Below are 20,172 nucleotides of genomic sequence, written 5' to 3' on the forward strand. Positions count from 1 at the left end.
CTAATTTCAACTCAGCTTTTAGTTTTTAAACACTGATTGCTAAGGGCAACAAAGACAGTTGTTCTCTTACACAGTCTCTGTGATCCCCTCAATCATGGGATTGCTTGAACAGCATGAAGAAACCTTAACGGGAACCTGTCACCAGTTTTTTTTTTTATTAGAATCCCTGCATATCACCTTAAACATCATGTGATTGGGGTTCCTGCAACCCCTTTATATCCTCAGACGTGACCCTACATACCCCAAACCTGCACTGTGGAATCGGAGACCTGTGCGGTGGAATCGGAGACCTGTGCGGTGGAATCGGAGACCTGTGCGGTGGAATCGGAGACCTGTGCGGTGGAACCGGAGACCTGTGCGGTGGAATCGGAGACCTGTGCGGTGGAATCGGAGACCTGTGCGGTGGAATCGGAGACCTGTGCGGTGGAATTGGAGACCTGTACAGTGGAATTGGAGATCTGTACAGTGGAATCGGAGACCTGTACTGTGGAATTGGAGACCTGTGTGGTGGAATCAGAGACCTGGGCAGTGGAACTGGAGACCTGTGCGGTGGAAACTGAGACCTGTGCGGTGGAATCAGAGACCTGTGCATTGGAATTGGAGACTTGTGCAGTGGAATCAGAGACCTGTGCGGTAGAATCGGAGACCTGTGCGGTAAAATCAGAGACCTGTGCGGTGGAATCAGAGACCTGGGCAGTGGAATCAGAGACCTGGGTAGTGGAATCAGAGACCTGGGTAGTGGAATCAGAGACCTGGGCAGTGGAATCAGAGACCTGGGCAGTGGAATCAGAGACCTGGGCAGTGGAATCAGAGACCTATGCAGTGGAATCAGAGACCTGGGCAGTGGAATCAGAGACCTGGGCAATGGAATCAGAGACCTGGGCAGTGGAATCAGAGACCTGGGTAGTGGAATCAGAGACCTGGGTAGTGGAATCAGAGACCTGGGCAGTGGAATCAGAGACCTGGGCAGTGGAATCAGAGACCTGGGCGGTGGAATCAGAGACCTGGGCAGTGGAATCAGAGACCTGGGTAGTGGAATCAGAGACCTGGGTAGTGGAATCAGAGACCTGGGCAGTGGAATCAGAGACCTGGGCAGTGGAATCAGAGACCTGGGCAGTGGAATCAGAGACCTGGGCAGTGGAATCAGAGACCTGGGCAATGGAATCAGAGACCTGTGCAGTGGAATCAGAGACCTGTGCAGTGGAATCAGAGACCTGTGCAGTGGAATCAGAGACCTGGGCAATGGAATCAGAGACCTGGGCAATGGAATCAGAGACCTGGGCAGTGGAATCAGAGACCTGGGCAGTGGAATCAGAGACCTGTGCAGTGGAATCAGAGACCTGGGCAGTGGAATCAGAGACCTGGGCAGTGGAATCAGAGACCTGGGCAGTGGAATCAGAGACCTGGGTAATGGAATCAGAGACCTGGGCAGTGGAATCAGAGACCTGGGCAGTGGAATCAGAGACCTGGGCAGTGGAATCAGAGACCTGTACTGTGGAATTGGAGACCTGTGCAGTGGAATCAGAGACCTGGGCAGTGGAATCAGAGACCTGGGCAGTGGAATCAGAGACCTGGGCAGTGGAATCAGAGACCTGGGCAGTCAGAGACCTGGGCAATGGAATCAGAGACCTGTGCAGTGGAATCAGAGACCTGGGCAATGGAATCAGAGACCTGGGCAATGGAATTAAAGACCTGCATAGAGGAATCCCAGACCTCTGAAGTGGAATCGGAGACCTGGGCAATAGAATTAGAGACCTGCACAGCGTAATCAGGGATCTACATAGTGGAATCAGAAACTTGCACAGTGGAATTAGAGATCTACATAGTGAAATCGGATACCTGCACAGTGAAATCGGAGACCTGCATAATGGAATCCGAGATCTGTGCAGTGAAATCCGAGACCTGTGCAGTGGAATCGGAGACCTGCACGGTGAAATCGGAGACCTGCGTAGTGGAATCGGAGACCTGAGCAGTGGAATCGGAGACCTGAGCAGGCGCGAGACTTCAAGAACTGTGGATGACGTAGAGATGTCTTTCAATTACATGCAGATAGAGGAGGCGGCATTCGAACTGACTGGGACGGCGCTGATCGCCGCAATCTGGAGACATCCATCGCACCGGACAGCACAATTGACATGCAGCAAGGGGGAAGTATGAAACACTCTTTCTGATATATGGAGGATCATGTCTGAGAATATAAAGGAGTTGCAGGAACCCCATTCACATGTTAGAGGTGACAGGCATTTTTTATAAGTGAAAAAACTACCGACCTTTAATTACACCCCTCAATATTTCACAAGCCCTCGACACAACGCAATTTCACTAACTAGGTCATGCTATAAATTAAGACGGCACGGCCATTACTAAGTATGCTGCTGTATCTGGTAAGTAATGAAGTGGGCAGCCCCTTTAATTCGCTCATTGGACCCTTGTTGGACCCACTTTGATCTCATACTAATGACCTATCTTAAGGATTGGCAATTGGCCTTCAAGGGGATATTTCCATGTCATGTATAACCACGGGATAAGCCATAAATGTCTGATTGGTGAGAGCTGAGGACTATCTCATGGACTTTGTGCCTCACTCCATACATTTTCATATGACCACCAAGAAAAGCCAAGTTTTTTTATGTACACAGCTCTTGTGCAGACCTATGTGTCTCCATTGTTACCGGCTCTATAGAATTTCTTACCTTCGGTGTGTACTGCAGACACGTAAGTCCAGTTGTACCTTTTGACAATATCCACCATAGCTCTCGCTTGTTGGGCATCGGAGGGCACCACTCTCATGAAATACTTATACAAGGTTTTGTCACTGAGGTCCATGCTCGTTGCCGAATACGCAATTTGAGGTATATTAAAAAGCTGCAATAAATTCTGAACTTGAATAGCCACAGAGCTCGAGCCAGGTCCAATAACTCCAACTATGGGCTTTTTCGAGTGGAAAGAAGACGAAGAACCATCCACGCAACGGACTAAACCTTCTTCTTCTTCGGATGAAATGAGGGAGTCCCTTATAAACTCAATACTTTGCTCTAAAGCCACCGCAGAATGCCAACAGGAATCGCGGATCTCACATCCAAGGGTTATGTTTGGCAAGACATTGGGGTCTGCGTTGATTCGATCGAGGGTGTGCAGCATGGCTTCCACTCTTTGTATGCCATATTGTTCTCGTATCTCTCCACATTTCCTTTCGTGAACCTTTTCAACAGTTGGTTGGTGGTGAACTGAAAACAGTGCCCCGATGATAATGTCCCCCGGCATATAGGCCACCACCCTTCTTTCATTGGTTTGTGCCAACACCATAAACCCAACATTTCCAACACCCTCTTCCTTTAAGATCAGAAGAACCAACCAGATGTACGGGAACATTTTAGACCACAATTTAGGCTTGAGATGACAGCATTGTGAAAGCAAAGATGATCACTGTTGTTGGTTTTCAACTCCGATTTGGGTTTTCCTCCATGCACTATATTCCACCATTCAATGATTGAGAGTTAATGACCGTAGACCCTCCAAGAAGATCTTCACAACCAACCCGAATTGTCATTACCTAAAGTGAACAGAAGAAGAGAAATCAGCAATTTTACACAAGCTCCTTCATCATACTAAACTATAATCCAATCTATAGGGAGAAATGATTAGAAAACCTTTAAGATCTGGAACCTGAGGGTCTGCTCGATGCAACTCAGGAGAAGGTCACAGCTGATTAAACATGAAATAATCATATTTAGACTCCTATGTATGTTGCTGTTATTCAAAGGAAAATGTAAAGGTCATTGAGTGGTTTCACTACATGTATCTACGACACCCATCTCCGGCATTGCCACCAAAAATATTGTACATAGGATAAAAATATGACTTAGCTCGGTAAATAACGGTGCAATAGACGTTGGAATCTCTTTTTATGCGTTGCTTGAATGGTATCTCAGAGGGACTTTTCACTAAGAGGCTCGTCATGAGTACAATACTCGTTTTTTCACAAAAAAATCATCCTGAGATTTCATTGGTGCAGTCCCGAAAGTAAAGATTCTGTTATCAGTTAATTGTACTATCAAATTGAGTTATTCTTGCCCTTCACACACTGCAGAAGAGTGCATTGGAAGCAAAATCATGCCAGAGCATCACCAAGCCCCAGCCATGCTTCACTGTAGGCATCACTGAACCACTGTAATGCTTCACTGAAGGCATCACCGAGCTACCACCATACATCATTGAAGGCAGCACCAAGCCACCACTATGCTTCACTGCAGGCATTACCAAGCCACCACCATGCTTCATTGTAGGCATCAATGAGCCACTGTAATGCTTCATTGAAGAAATCACCGCGACACCATTATACTTCATTGAAGACAGCACCAAGCCATCACCATGCTTCACTATAGGCATCACCGAGCCACCACCATGCTTCACTGTAGGCATAAATTAGCCACTGTAATGCTTTATTGAAGGCATCACCAAGCCACCATTATAATTCATTGAAGGGAACACCAAGCCACCACCATGCTTCACTGTAGGCATCACTGAGCCACTGTAATGCTTCACAATAGGCATGACTGAGCCACCAGATGCATCAATGTAGGCATCACTGAGCCACCACCATGCTTCACTTTAGACATCACAGAGCCAGTGCAATGCTTCATTGAAGGCATCACTGATCCACCACCATGCTTCACTGTACACATCACTGAGCCATTGTAATGCTTCATTGTAAGCATCTTTGAGCCACCGCTATCCTTCACTATAGGCATCACCGAGCCACTGTTATGCTTCATTGTAAGCATCACTGAGCAACCACTATGCTTCATTGTAGGCATCACCAAGCCACTGCCATGTTTTACTTTAGGCGTCACCAAGATGCTGCCATACTCCACTTTAGACACCATCATGTTTCATTTTAAACATGACTGAGCCCTTGCCATGTTAAACTATAGACATCACCAAGCTCCCGCCATGTTTCTCTTTCGGCATCACCAAGACACTGCCATGCTTCACTTTAGCCATCACCGAGCCCTTGCTCTGCTTCACTGAAATCCCTATTTATATGGTCAGCCATAGAGCTGCACTCACTATTCTGCTCATGGAGTCATTGGGTACTTCTATTATTTATCCTGTACTGATCTGGAGTTACATCCTCTATTATACTCCAGAGCTGCACTCACTATTCTTTTGGTGCAGTCACTGTGTACATACATTACATTACTAATCCTGTACTGATCCTGAGTTACCTCCTGCATTATATTCTAGAGCTGCACTCACTATTCTGCTGGTGCAGTCACTGTGTACATACATTACATTACTGATCCTGTACTGATCCTGAGTTACATCCTTTATTATACTCCAGAGCTGCACTCACTATTCTGCTGGTGCAGTCACTGTGTACATACATTACATTACTAATCCTGTACTGATCCTGAGTTACCTCCTGTATTATACTCCAGAGCTGCACTCACTATTCTGCTGGTGCAGTCACTTTGTACATATATTACATTACATTACTGATCCTGAGTTACCGCCTGCATTATACTCCAGAGCTGCACTCACTATTCTGCTGGTGCAGTCACTGTGTACATACATTACATTACTAATCCTGTACTGATCCTGAGTTACCTCCGGTATTATATTCCAGAGCTGCACTCACTATTCTGCTGGTGCAGTCACTGTGTATATGTGGCGCCCTGGACAAGCCAGGTCGTCACAGAACTACAACAACACACCCCACACCCCGGTCAGGCACACCGAAGCCAAACACAAAATCCTTGTTGCCTCCCTCCAGGGGCTGATGTCCACACCAGGGGGTGGGCCAGGCGGTTGGTCCCGCCCACCGAGGAGTTCACCGTCCTGGAGTCGGGAAAAAGAGTCAGTTTTAGTTTCAGTTTTGAAGGGAGAGGAGTAAAGTGGTAGAGGAGCAGTCTGACGGCGGTCCGGGTGTGTGGCCCGGACGGTACAGCAAGGTTGGCAGACGGTGGTGACCGTCTGCAGGAGAGGCTAATTGGAGCGAACCGTAAGGACCGTGCATGGGCGGTGGCCCGGCGGTACCGGATCGGCGAGCAAAGAGAAGCCAGCACCATCCGGCAGGGCTTACGGACCCCGACAAGGCTAGGAGTCTCCGTCAAATTTGTCAAATCCGTTAGCGAAGGGAACCTCCTGGGTTTCCCAGCACTGAAGACCCGATTGAAGGCAACCGTCCAACCGTTAGAGGGAAACACAGTCACCGCCAAGGCTACAGTTCCCAGGACCAGAGCCTGCAGGCAAAAGGGGCTCCTTCAGCCTCCATCCAAGCTGGGGATCGGGTTACCGGTGGGAAGCCATTGGAACCGTAACACAACACAGGTGCAGGGAAAGGCAGTCACCATCAACCTGCCGGGAGGAGAAACATCGCAGCAGTCTGTGGGACCCGTCCATCCAGCCATTTGTTTTACCGGAGACTTTGCATTCGTCATTGGCTGAGTGAGTACCATCGTGCCGTGCGGCACAGCGCTCCCCCGCGACCCTGCACCTCACCAGACCCCGTAACCCGCCTGCCACTCATCCCTACCTCCCTTACCGTGCCCCGGAACAATCAACCCCCTGCCCACGGAGGGGAGAACCAACATCCAAGCTGCTCCCCGTCATCACTCCCGGGATCCCCGTCCAGAGCAGCGGTGGTGTCACCAATCTCACCACAACCGTGGGTGGCGTCACGGACAATATCCCTAAACCCAAACCACCCCCTTTCACTCACGGGCGAGGAACGCCGCTCGAGTCCCCGGGATCCGGCCCATCGCTCGAGCCACCACCGAGCAGCAGTAGCAGCAGCAGCCGGACCCGAGCAGTGGGTGAGCGCAGCGTCCCCTCCTCCGCCCGCGACAACTTGGCGTCACGAACAGGATCTTACCACTCTGCCGTCTGGTAGAGGTGCGCCTTGTGACCGCCGGAGGTGTCCGGCCGAAAATTTTGAGAAGCCTCCATTTTTGGGTGCGAAAAGTCCCCGCTCGAGTGTCTTCCCGAGCAGTGGAGGCGCGAAAGCTGAAACCCCGCCCCGGTAGAGGAGGAGCCGGAAAAAGACTAAGGGGGGACGGATGGCGTCTGGCCGCATGTAGCTCGCGGCTATAAAAGCAGGGACGCCAGGACCCTGCGGCCATCTTTGTGTTGGTTCCTGGAAGAGGCCTCCGCAGAAATGTACCAGCCGTCCCGCAGCACAGTAGCCCCCGTGCCCGCGCCCGGCACAGCGGCGTGGGTGGAGGACCGGACCGCCCCGCTGAGTAACCATCTGCAGGCCCGCATGCAGCTCCTCCTGGAGAAGTGGGAGGCTGACATGGTGGACGTGGTGGCTGCTATGTGGAGACGTGAGGTGGAGAAAGATCTGGAAGAGCGGGTAAGAGACCCACGCCCCTGTATTCCCGAGGGATCGGCCACTGCGGCTGAGGGGGCAGGCCTGCCCCCGCTCACCCTACTGCCTCCCCCGCTACCCGCGTTAGCCGCTGCCGCCCCGCCACTAGGCCCGCTACCTGCCCAACCGGTAGCGGTACCCTGCCCGTCCGCCCAGGCGGACTAACTGGCTGCAGACGCTCCGGGCCGCCCCGAACCGCTCCTGTGGGAGCCGCCGAGACCGCGGCCCCTTAACGAAAATGTGTCAACGGCCCCGGCAGTGATTGCGTCAGACTCCATGCCCGAGCCCGGGACCGTGGCGTGGATGAAGGCCAGAGTAGTCGAGTTCAACCAATGCCAGCAGCATCAGATATACATGTTGATGGAGCAGTGGACCAATGAGGTGGAAATGCTGGTTGCGACTGCCCCAATGTATGGGATGGGAGCAGATGTGACGGAGCCGACGGGTAACCCACGTCCCCATGTCCTACCAGGACCAGCCACTGTGGCTGGGGGGCCCGGCCCGGTCTCGGCCCTCACGTCGTCCCTGCCATTACTTATGGGGCACCTCAGTGTTGACCAACCTGACCTGCTACCCCCTGTTACCACAGTAGAATCTGACGTGCTGGATGTCGGAGGCCTGGAGACTGCGGCAGCTGGCGGCAACCCGCCTGGCGCAGGGATAAAAGATAATGACCCCGGCGCCGAGCCCACCTCTGAATTCGAGAAGGCGAGTGAGCGTCTCCGCTACGAGGGAGAGCCGGTGGTTTACTACACCCCGCACACCGGTGGAAACGGATACCGAGCACCCCTCTCCCAACAGGCCTGTCACTGCATGTTCGAAATGTTAGTAGCAGAGGATGAGGCCACCTCAGCCGAAGAGTCAGAGTGGTGGCAGCGGAGCTCCGCTGCAAGTTGTCCCCGTTGGGACCACCAGTACAGTTTGGAAGTTTGATAATGATAAGTGAAAATGATTAACCGAAAGTTTACCTGATTAACAACCGTGATTGAACCGGTCGTTGCCGGCAACTGTTGTCCCCGTGGGGACTGTCTGTAACCATGCGTAGAAACTGCTACGGACAAGCCCGAGAACTTGCAGGGCAACCACGAACTAGTGGAATGTAAATAAAAATTTTGTTGGCTTGAAACCGTGACCTCCTCTGGAGAGGCTGATTTGGAGGATGGGCCTGGAGGAAAGTGATGGCCCAGGCAGGCCACTACCATAACCGGTGGCGATCCTCCGGGGGTTCAGGGGTTCCCCATGGACGTGGGTCTCCTGAAAGGGACAGAACCCGCTCGGGCAACTTAGTGCTGGACTGGGGTCAAGGGGTGCTGCCCATTTGCTTAGGGGCAGCATCAGGGCCAGGTTGCTTGGGTGGGAGAAGAGCGGAAGCCGTAACTGTTATTAAAAATGTTGGTAACGTTTAAGTAATGTGCCTCCCGATGTGGGAAGATTGAAAAATGCTTGTTTACATGTTTACCTTTTTTTTATCTTTTTACAGTTAAAATAAAACCGGTGATGGACGGGCAGCCCGCGGACGGTCTGCATTTTACTAAGGGGGAATGTGGCGCCCTGGACAAGCCAGGTCGTCACAGAACTACACCAACACACCCCACACCCCGGTTAGGCACACCGAAGCCAAACACAAAATCCTTGTTGCCTCCCTCCATGGGCTGATGTCCACACCAGGGGGTGGGCCAGGCGGTTGGTCCCACCCACCGAGGAGTTCACCGTCCTGGAGGCGGGAAAAAGAGTCAGTTTTAGTTTCAGTTTTGAAGGGAGAGGAGTAAAGTGGTAGAGGAGCAGTCTGACGGCGTCCGGGTGTGTGGCCCGTATGGTACAGCAAGGTTGGCAGACGGTGGTGACCGTCTGCACGAGAGGCTAATTGGAGCGAACCGTAAGGACCGTGGATGGGTGGTGGCACGGCGGTACCGGATCGGCGAGCAAAGAGAAGCCAGCACCATCCGGCAGGGCTTACGGACCCCGACAAGGCTGGGAGTCGCCGTCAAATTTGTCATATCCGTTAGAGAAGGGAACCTCCGGGGTTTCCCAGCACTCAAGACCCGATTGAAGGCAACCGCTCAAACCGTAGAGGGAAACACAGTCACCACCAAGGCTACAGTTCCCAGGGCCAGAGCCTGCGGGCAAAAGGGGCTCCCTCAGCCTCCATCCAAGCTGGGGAGCGGGTTACCGGTGGGAAGCCATTGGAACTGTAACACAACACAGGTGCAGGGAAGGCCGGTCACCATCAACCTGCCGGGAGGAGAAACACCGCAGCCGTCTGTGGGACCCGTTCATCCAGCCGTTTGTTTTACCGGAGACTTTGCATTCGTCATTGGCTGAGTGAGTACCACCGTGCCGTGCGGCACAGCGCTGCCCCCGCGACCCTGCACCTCACCAGGCCCCGTAACCCGCCTGCCACTCATCCCTACCTCCCTTACCGGGCCCCGGGACAATCAACCCCCTACCCACGGAGGGGAGAACTAACATCCAGGCTGCTCCCTGTCATCGCTCCCGAGATCCCCGTCCAGAGCAGCGGTGGTGTCACCAATCTCAGCACAACCGTGGGTGGCGTCACGGACAATATCCCTAAACCCAAACCACCCCCTTTCACTCACAGGCGAGGAGCGCTGGTCGAGTCCCCGGGATCCGGCCCACCGCTCGAGCCACCACCGAGCAGCAGCAGCCGGACCTGAGCAGTGGGTGAGCGCAGCGTCCCCTCCTCTGCCCGCGACATATATACATTACTGATCCTGTACTGATCCTGAGTTACCTCCTGTATTATACCCCAGAGCTGCACTCACTATTCTGCTGGTGCAGTCACTGTGTACATACATTACATTACTGATCCTGTACTGATCCTGAGTTACCTCCGGTATTATATTCCAGAGCTGCACTCACTATTCTGCTGGTGCAGTCACTGTGTACATACATTACATTACTGATCCTGAGTTACCTCCTATATTATACTCCAGAGCTGCACTCACTATTCTGCTGGTGCAGTCACTGTGTACATACATTACATTACTGATCCTGTACTGATCCTGAGTTACCTCCGGTATTATATTCCAGAGCTGCACTCACTATTCTGCTGGTGCAGTCACTGTGTACATACATTACATTACTGATCCTGAGTTACCTCCTATATTATACTCCAGAGCTGCACTCACTATTCTGCTGGTGCAGTCACTGTGTACATACATTATATTACTGATCCTGAGTTACCCCCTGTATTATATTCCAGAGCTGCACTCACTATTCTGCTGGTGCAGTCACTGTGTACATACATTACATTACTGATCCTGAGTTACCTCCTATATTATACTCCAGAGCTGCTTATTCGATGCTTGACGTTCAGAGTATGGATTGAATGCATGGAGCAGCCACAGGTCTCATGGTCTGAACTTGACAGCGTCATTGACATATCTGAGGCTCTCAGGGTCAGATCATTAGACCCGTGGCCAGGCCATGAAACATGGATGTGTTTAATTAGCTTTAGTCTATAGAGTGGTCCGAAAAGGTAGGAAAATAGATCATTGCTTTGCACAAAGAAAGGGATACATAAAGATAACAAAGGCAATGATGTTACTAGATATATAGCTGGAATCATAATTTGCAAGCTCAAAGTTACCCTGGCTACACTTCCTGGAGGTGGCAGAAAGTGGAAGCTGTCACCGCCTTTCACCAGATTCCTGAAGAGGCAGGTAGTCAAAACTCTTGAGTGCAATCGCAGTCGCAGAGGGTGCGACCCTGACTGGGGTCGTGATGAGGGGGACCCAATGACGCCAGCGCATATTTCAGCTGGATGTGCGTCCGAGAAAGCACATTCAGCATAAATGCATTACGGTGCAGAGACCCACCAGGTCCCTTCACCGCAATACACACTGCTGGCCAATCAATCACCAAGCCACTACCATACATCATTGAAGGCAGCACAAAGCCACCACCATGCTTCACTGCAGGCATCACCGAGCCACCATCATGCTTCACTGCAGGCATCACCGAGCCACCACCATGCTTCATTGTAGGCATCAATGAGCCACTGTAATGCTTCATTGAAGGCATTACCGAGACACCATTATACTTCATTGAAGGCAGCACCAAGCCACCACCATGCTTCACTGCAGGCATCACCGAGCCACCACCATGCTTCACTGTAGGCATCAATGAGCCACTGTAATGCTTCATTGAAGGCATCACCGAGCCACCATTATAATTCATGGAAGGCAACACCAAGCCACCACCATGCTTCACTGTAGGCATCACTGAGCCACTGTAATGCTTCACAGTAGGCATCACTGAGCCACCAGATGCATCAATGTAGGCATCACTGAGCCACCACCATGCTTCACTTTAGGCATGACATGTCCGAGAAAGCACATTCAGAATAAATGCATTGTGGTGCAGAGAACCACCAGGTCCCTTCACCGCAATACACACTTCTGGCTAATCAGACAGCTGCCAGCAGCTGTCGTCGGCGTTTAAGTCACTGGCAGCGCATGGCAGTGATATCATGAGCTGCCCTTCACTTGTACCCTAAAGTCAGATTCCGGCTACAAAATAGGACGCCTCGCAGAGGAAGGTGAGCAGGATTGTTTATTTTTTTATGCAATAAAGAACACCGACATGGATGGACCCGGGATGGGTGACACATATACACGAATGGAGGGACATATATACCAGGAAGGGGCACAGAAAGGAGGGCATATATGCCTCGACCCATACATCTGGCCAATTTGCAGTGGAGGGGGGAGGAACAGGTTCACATTTTGCCCCAGGGCTCATCGGACTCTAGTTACACCACTGCTTGAGTGACTGCAAAAGACCTGTAACAAGATTTAGTAGAGGCAGGCACTGACGTTTCAGTGTGTACAGGAAGACTAAACACTGTGGGTGTCAATAGCGTGCACCTCTACTGACCCCTAGGCATAATGGCCACAAATGATCAAAAACATATAATTAGGACAGACACCATTGGGTTTGCTTCTGTATAGAGAGAAAAGTAAACTAGAAGTTCTTACTCCATGGACCAGCAGGATGTCTGGAGGAGAAAAAATGAAGCATAAACTGAAAAGAACACCCTGCCTACAGTGAAGCATGGTGGTGGCATAATGACTACATTGTCTTAAAGTGAACTTTAAGGCTCCCACTTTCTAAGCAGCATTTACTCAATGATTTTCACCTTCTCACAATCTGTCATTTTAATTTAGTCTGTTCTGCGTATAATATCAACTCTCCATACACTTCCTAATAAGCTTGAGGTAGAAGAGTTTATATTTAAACAAAGCAGCCAATCGGAGGAGGCAGGACTGCAAGGGGGCTGGGAGAGAGCACCAGCCTGGACCAATGATGTGACAGGAGGTGTGTTCCTGATTGTCATCATCCCCAGTACGGTATAAAGGAAGTCATAGACTTACGTTTCTTGTTGTTGAGCTCAGGCTTTAAAGTGTAAATGTTTTAAATTTTCTTTAAAAAATCAATAACATAAATGAAAATAAGCAGCTTTGTAATAAAACTAATCAGACAAATCTGCTTCTTTATCTGCCAGAAGTGATCAGTCATTCTCACAATACTCAATTCTGAGGTTACATCTGTATTCAGTGAAGACTTTCTCATTACTGAGATAGGAGATGGCAGCTGGTGCTGATGAGATTCTATGTAGATAGAAAAGGGAGAAGGGGGCGAAGCTGTGCCTATATCTCCTCCATCTGACTCTAGCTCCTCCCTCCTCCCAACATCATGGAATCTTATCAGCATACTATACACATTATATACAGCACACTATACTGTATACTGCAGGCTTACATTATATACAGTGCACTATATACTGCAGGTTACATTATATACAGTGCACTATATACTGCAGGTTTCATTATATACAGAGCACTATATACTGCAGGTTACATTATATACAGTGCACTATATACTGCAGGTTACATTATATACAGTGCACTATATACTGCAGGTTACATTATATACAGAGCACTATATACTGCAGGTTACATTATATACAGTGCACTATATACTGCAGGTTACATTATATACAGTGCACTATATACTGCAGGCTTACATTATATACAGTGCACTATATACTGCAGGTTACATTATATACAGAGCACTATATACTGCAGGTTACATTATATACAGAGCACTATATACTGCAGGTTACATTATATACAGAGCACTGTATACTGCAGGTTACATTATATACAGAGCACTATATACTGCAGGTTACATTATATACAGAGCACTATATACTGCAGGTTACATTATATACAGAGCACTATATACTGCAGGTTACATTATATACAGAGCACTATATACTGCAGGTTACATTATATACAGAGCACTATATACTGCAAGTTACATTATATACAGTGCTCTATATACTGCAGGTTACATTATATACAGAGCACTATATACTGCAGGTTACATTATATACAGAGCACTATATACTGCAGGTTACATTATATACAGTGCACTATATACTGCAGGTTACATTATATACAGTGCACTATAAACTGCAGGTTACATTATATACAGTGCACTATAAACTGCAGGTTACATTATATACAGTGCACTATATACTGCAGGTTACATTATATACAGTGCACTATATACTGCAGGTTACATTATATACAGTGCACTATATACTGCAGGTTACATTATATACAGAGCACTATATACTGCAGGTTACATTATATACAGTGCATTATATACTGCAGGTTACATTATATACAGTGCACTATATACTGCAGGTTACATTATATACAGAGCACTATATACTGCAGGTTACATTATATACAGTGCACTATATACTGCAGGTTACATTATATACAGTGCACTATATACTGCAGGTTACATTATATACAGTGCACTATATACTGCAGGTTACATTATATACAGTGCACTATAAACTGCAGGTTACATTATATACAGTGCACTATATACTGCAGGTTACATTATATACAGTGCACTATATACTGCAGGTTACATTATATACAGTGCACTATATACTGCAGGTTACATTATATACAGAGCACTATATACTGCAGGTTACATTATATACAGTGCACTATATACTGCAGGTTACATTATATACAGTGCACTATATACTGCAGGTTACATTATATACAGTGCACTATATACTGCAGGTTACATTATATACAGTGCACTATAAACTGCAGGTTACATTATATACAGTGCACTATATACTGCAGGTTACATTATATACAGTGCACTATATACTGCAGGTTACATTATATACAGTGCACTATATACTGCAGGTTACATTATATACAGAGCACTATATACTGCTTGTTACTAGTGATGAGCGAGTACTAAAAAGCTCGGGTGCTCGAAGCTCGGGCCGAGCCTCCCAAGATACTCGTGTACTCGGCCCGAGCAACGAGCCCAATGTTATCCTATGGGAGACCCGAGTATTTTTGTGAAATGACCCCCCGGCAGCATGGAGAAACCCTAAAAATGTCACAAAAGTCTCAGAAGAGTGCTCAAATGACATGGCAACAGCATGGGGAAGACCCCTTGAAGCATTTATCACTCAAAAGTCACAGCTGTGAACAATTTTGTCCGCGTTTCACGCCATTTTTACGGACTCACCAGAAAACCTTCCAAAATGACCCCAAAATGATTTTTCATGGCAGAAATGTTAAGGGCACATACCCAATAGTGAGATAGAGCTGGTGTATGTTACTTTTTGAGATTAATACATGAAAGATTTTACGTGAAAACATTGTGTGGCACTCCGATGTCCCTGAGAAGAGACGTACATGAAGGCCTCTTGAGTCTAATGTGCCCATTTTGAGGAAGTGAGTCTTTGTAGTATTTTCCTTTGCCAGGGCAGTCCAAAATTGTGAGGTTCACCAATGCCCCTGCATACAGACGTGCATGATGGCCTGTAAACCTGAAGTGCCCATTGGAAGGAAGTGGGTCTATTGTAGTATAGCCCTTAGGCAGGGCAGCCAAAAATTGGGAGGCTCCACGTTGTCCCTGGATAGAGACGTGCATGAGGGCCTGTAAACCTGAAGTGCCCATTGTAAGGAAGTGGGTCTGTTGTAGTATAGCCCTTAGGCAGGGCAGCCAAAAATTGGGAGGCTCCACGTTGTCCCTGGATAGAGACCTGTTAGGTTCTTAGTGCCTCCGTGCTTGCATTTAAAAACCGCACGTGTGTGCCTGTTGGTGGCAGCTTTCCGCTGCATTTGTGTGAGTTTTGCAAAAACTTGGATATAACGCACAAGTCTAGTGAATACACATCAGCACAGCATTGCAAAATGCGCAAGGGCGTTGTCAACGAACAAGGAAGTGGACGTGATGGTGGTGCAGGCAGAGACCGAGGTTGTGTGCAAGCTCTAATTTCGCCACAACAAAGGGCCACATCTAGTCGCTCGCACGTCCTGTCCCAAATTCTTGGGGACCGCAGCAGTACACCGCTCTTGAACCAAGACCAGTGTCAACAGGTTGTTAGTTGGATAGCGGATAATGCTTCCAGTCAGATTGGCACCACCACAAACACTCTGTCTTCCACACGGTCAAGTGTCAGTAGCCGTGATACTGCACCGCACATTTCAGAACCTGATCCTCCTTCCTACCACCAGGCCGAGTACACGTCCACGGACATTACTGATCCCACACTTGGACACTCGGAAGAGCTGTTCGTTCACGTTTCCATTCACAAATTCTGGCCTCTCGCCAGCTCCTGTTGAAGTGGGCCATGACGAGATTGTATGTACAGATGCCCAAATATTTGAGCAGCCACGTTCTCACGAAGTTGGCAACGTGTCTCAACAAGGGGTGGACGATGATGAGACACAATTGTCAGGAAGTCAGGAGGAGGAGCAGGGTGCGGAAGAGGAAGACGACGTGGTGGATGATCCAGTAACTGACCCAACCTGGCAGGAGGATATGCAGAGCGAGGACAGCAGTGCACAGGGGGAGGGAGGCGTAGCATCACAACAGGCAGTAAGAAGCAGAGTGGTGGCCCCAGGCAGACGTCAGGCAACTGTTCCCCGGAACAACACGACACAAGGTGCCTGTACAAATGTTAGGTCTTCCCGAGTCTGGCTGTAATACTATTGTATGTATTGAGGATTTCGATTGCGTTAGGGCAATGACAACCAGAGACGAGTTCTTGGTGCAAGACATTTATAATATGCAACCAGCAAATATGTACATAAACGGAACAAAAACACAGTAGAACATAAATACAGGAAATACCTTCCAGGGACTGAGCGAAAGGGAATTCCCGGGACCGCGCACCGGACTCCCCCAGGGAGACCACCAAGAGCGAACCCCTATACAGGGACTGTCTGGCAATCACCCCAGAAGCCCTAAATGCGCAGCAGCCGGGACACAAAAGGGCAATAGGTAAGTCGAAAAATGTCCGTACGTGATGTGAGTCCAGAGTGGTATTAAACGGAAGGAACCGGGCAGAAGTGCCGACCAAAGACGGCAAACGGAGTCCAGGCACAGCTAGATGATACCAGATGAAGTCCAGAGTTGGTGTCGGTTGTTTTCCAAGAGGATCCGAATAACAATCAGGAACCAAAAGCAGCAGGGCAGGAGCACACAGGAAGCAGTATACTCAGGCACTGGACTAAGCTTTAGGGGCGGCTTTTAAACAGATGGACAGGAAGTAGGGCAACAGAACAGAAAACTCCATGTTAACAAAGGGCAAGCTCTTTCAAAAGAAAACTGGAAAACCCGGAACTCTGACACTGGCAGTTTTTTAAGTTGGCTCCAGATGATTCTAAAAAGGCCATTTGCAACACCTGCCATGCCAGCATCAGCAGGGGTACCAAAACTAGCAGCCTGACCACCACCAGCATGATCAGGCACATGTCAGCCAAGCACCCGACTTTGTGGGAAGTACAACAGAGTCGAGGAGCAGTGCTTGCTGATGTCACTGCTACGTCTTCGCTGGTTGTGCATGCGAGCCAATCCCCTGTCCATGCTGCCTGCGAACAAGCCTCCTCCACTCCTGCACCTGCAGTTGCCTACGCAGAAAGAACACCATCATCAAGCACGTCCTTGTCCCAGCACAACGTTCAGTTATCCATTCAGCAAACCTTTGAACGCAGGCGCAAATACACTGCCAACACCCCACATGCCACAGTTCTAAATGCTAACATTTCGCGACTGCTTGCGCTGGAAATGTTGCCTTTTAGGCTGGTTGAGACAGAAGCATTCCGCGACCTGATGGTGGCAGCTGTCCCACGTTACTCGGTCCACAGCCGCCACTATTTCTCCCGGTGTGCCGTCCCCGCATTGCATAACTAACCACGTGTCACAAAACATCACACGTGCCCTGAACAACGCTGTTTCAGCCAAAGTCCACCTAACCACAGACACGTGGACAAGTGCATGTGGGCAAGGCCGCTACATCTCGTTGACGTCACACTGGGTTAATATTGTGCAAGCTGGGACCCAGTCTGAGCGAGGGACGGAACACGTCCTTCACACACCAAGTTTTGCAGGCCCTACCTCAGTCAGGGTTTCACACACACTCTACAGCTCCGGAATGTCATGCTCCTCAGCCTCCTCCTCCTCCTGCGCATCCTGATCCACTTTACCCTCCACACCAGTCCCAAGCTGGAAGTGTCGCGGGCGGAGGAGGGGACGGTGCGCTCTCCCACTGCTCGGGTCCGGCTGACGCAGCTCTACGGCTGCTGCTGCTCGTTGGCTCGAGCGATGGCCGGATCCCGGGGACTCGAGCGGCGCTACTCGCCCGTGAGTGAAAAGGGGTGGTTTGGGTTTTGGGGATATTGTCCGTGACGCCACCCACGGTTGTGGTGATTGTGTGGACACCACCGCTGCTCTGGACGGGGATCCCGGGAGCCTGTGACAGGGAGCAGCTTTGCTGTTATTTCTCCCCTCCGTGGGTAGGGGGGTTGGTTGTCCCGGGGCCTGGTGATGTGGTAGAGATGGATGACAGGCGGGTTGCGGGGCCTGATGAAGTGCAGGGTCGCAGGGGCAGCGCTGTGCCGCACGGCACGGAGGTACTCACTCAGCCTAATGATGATGACACAGTTCACGGTAAAACAAGTGGCTGGATGGACGGGTCACTCGGACGGCTGCGGTTGTTCCTCCCTGCAGGTTAGTGATGACTGTCTCTCCCTGCACCTAAGTTAAGTGTTGGTAGTGATGGTTTCCCAACGGTAACCCGCTCCCTGACCTGGATATGGGCCGGAGGAGCCCCTTTTGCCCACAGGCGCTGGCCCTGGGAGACGGTTGCCCTTAGCGGTGGCTGTGTCTCCCCTTCACGGTTGTACGGTTGCCTTCTATCTGGACTTGGCTGTTTGGAAACCCTGAGGTCCCCTTCACTAACGGATTTGGCAAATTCACGGCGACACCAAGCCTTGCCGGGATCCGAAAGTCCTCTGCCAATGGTGCTGGCTTCTCTTTGTATACCGGTCCGGTACGGCCGGGTCACCACCCGTCCACGGTCCTTACGGCAGACTCCAATCGGCCTCCACTGCAGACGGTCACCACATCCTGCCAACCTTGCTGTCCTGTCCAGGCCACACACCCGGACCAACTTTAGGCTCTTTGCTGTCACTTTTCTCCTCTCTACTACTTTCCTCCTTCCACTTCCTTAGCTTAACTCTCACTGCCTGTGTTTTCCCTCCTCCTCGGTGGGTGGAGACCAACCGCCTGGCTCCACACCCTGGTGTGGACAACAGCCCCTGGGGAAGGCAACAAGGATTTTGTGTTTTGACTATGATATGCCTGCAGGGAGTGTGGGGTGTTTAAGTGTTGTGCTCTGTGGCCCCTGGCTTGTCCAGGGCGACACAGAAGCACTGCAGCACTGCCTCGGCGAAGCGGCAACAGGCAGTGCTGAAGCTAATCTGCATAGGTGACAAACCCCACAATGCAGAAGAGGTGTGGACAGCTCTGAAACAGCAGGCAGATCACTGGCTCACAACTCTGAACCTAAAGCCAGGAAAGGTCGTGTGTGACAATGGCCGGAACCTGGTGGCGGCTTTGAGGCGAGGCCAGCTGACACATGTTCCATGCGTGGCCCATGTGCTCAACCTCGTGGTTCAGCGGTTTCTAAAGTCATACCCAGAGCTGTCTGATCTGCTGGTAAAAGTTCGCCGCCTGTCTGCACATTTTCGAAAGTCACCTACTGCTTCAGCCGGCCTTGCCGGCTTAAGACGCCGTTTGCATCTTCCGGCACACAGACTGGTGTGTGATGTCCCCACGCGTTGGAATTCAACTCTGCACAAGTTGGTCAGGATATGTGAGCAGAAGAGGGCAGTTGTTGAGTACCTGCATCACCTAAGCCGTCGGGAAATGGGTCAAACTCCACACATAACACCTGAGGAGTGGAGATGGATGTCCGACCTATGCACCATCCGCCAAAACTTTGAGGACTCCACCAAGATGGTGAGCGGCGATGACGACATTATTAGCGTCACCATACCGCTTCTCTGCCTTCTAAAATGGTCTCTGCTCAAAAAACAACCATGATGCATTGCAGGCGGAGCGCGATGAGTTTGAGCAAGAAACAGTAGTGGGTGTGGGTGATGATAACACACAGCCCAGCCTCGTCTCATCACAACGTGCAGTGGAGGACTATGACGAGGAGGAGGATGAAGACATGGAGCAACTCTCTGGCCAAATTGAGGATATGACATGCAGTCATATCCTCGGTTCAGCGTGGCTGGCCAGAGGACAGGGTAGATGATGAGGAGGAGGAGGAGGAGGACAGCATGTTCAGTCATCGTGTTGGTCAGGATACTGAAGTGATGGCTGTTAAGAGTCTGGCACACATGGCTGACTTTATGGTAAGCTGCCTGTCT

The 20,172-nt window shown here is 50.1% G+C and overlaps 1 protein-coding gene across 8 annotated transcripts in view; it reads right to left on the minus strand.

Moving 5' to 3' along the window:
* The window catches only part of GRM5 (glutamate metabotropic receptor 5), a 535,313-nt gene that overhangs the window by 475,114 nt on the left and 40,027 nt on the right, over positions 1 to 20,172 (minus strand). For all 8 annotated transcript variants that reach the window (XM_075337560.1, XM_075337562.1, XM_075337564.1 and 5 more), the window contains exon 2: positions 2,694 to 3,553. In XM_075337560.1, the coding sequence (XP_075193675.1) occupies positions 2,694 to 3,372 (679 nt within the window). In that variant the 5' untranslated portion in view covers positions 3,373 to 3,553. The remainder of the gene's footprint in view (positions 1 to 2,693; positions 3,554 to 20,172) is intronic.

Source organism: Anomaloglossus baeobatrachus, chromosome 2, assembly GCF_048569485.1.
Source record: "Anomaloglossus baeobatrachus isolate aAnoBae1 chromosome 2, aAnoBae1.hap1, whole genome shotgun sequence".
NCBI lineage: Eukaryota > Metazoa > Chordata > Amphibia > Anura > Aromobatidae > Anomaloglossus > Anomaloglossus baeobatrachus.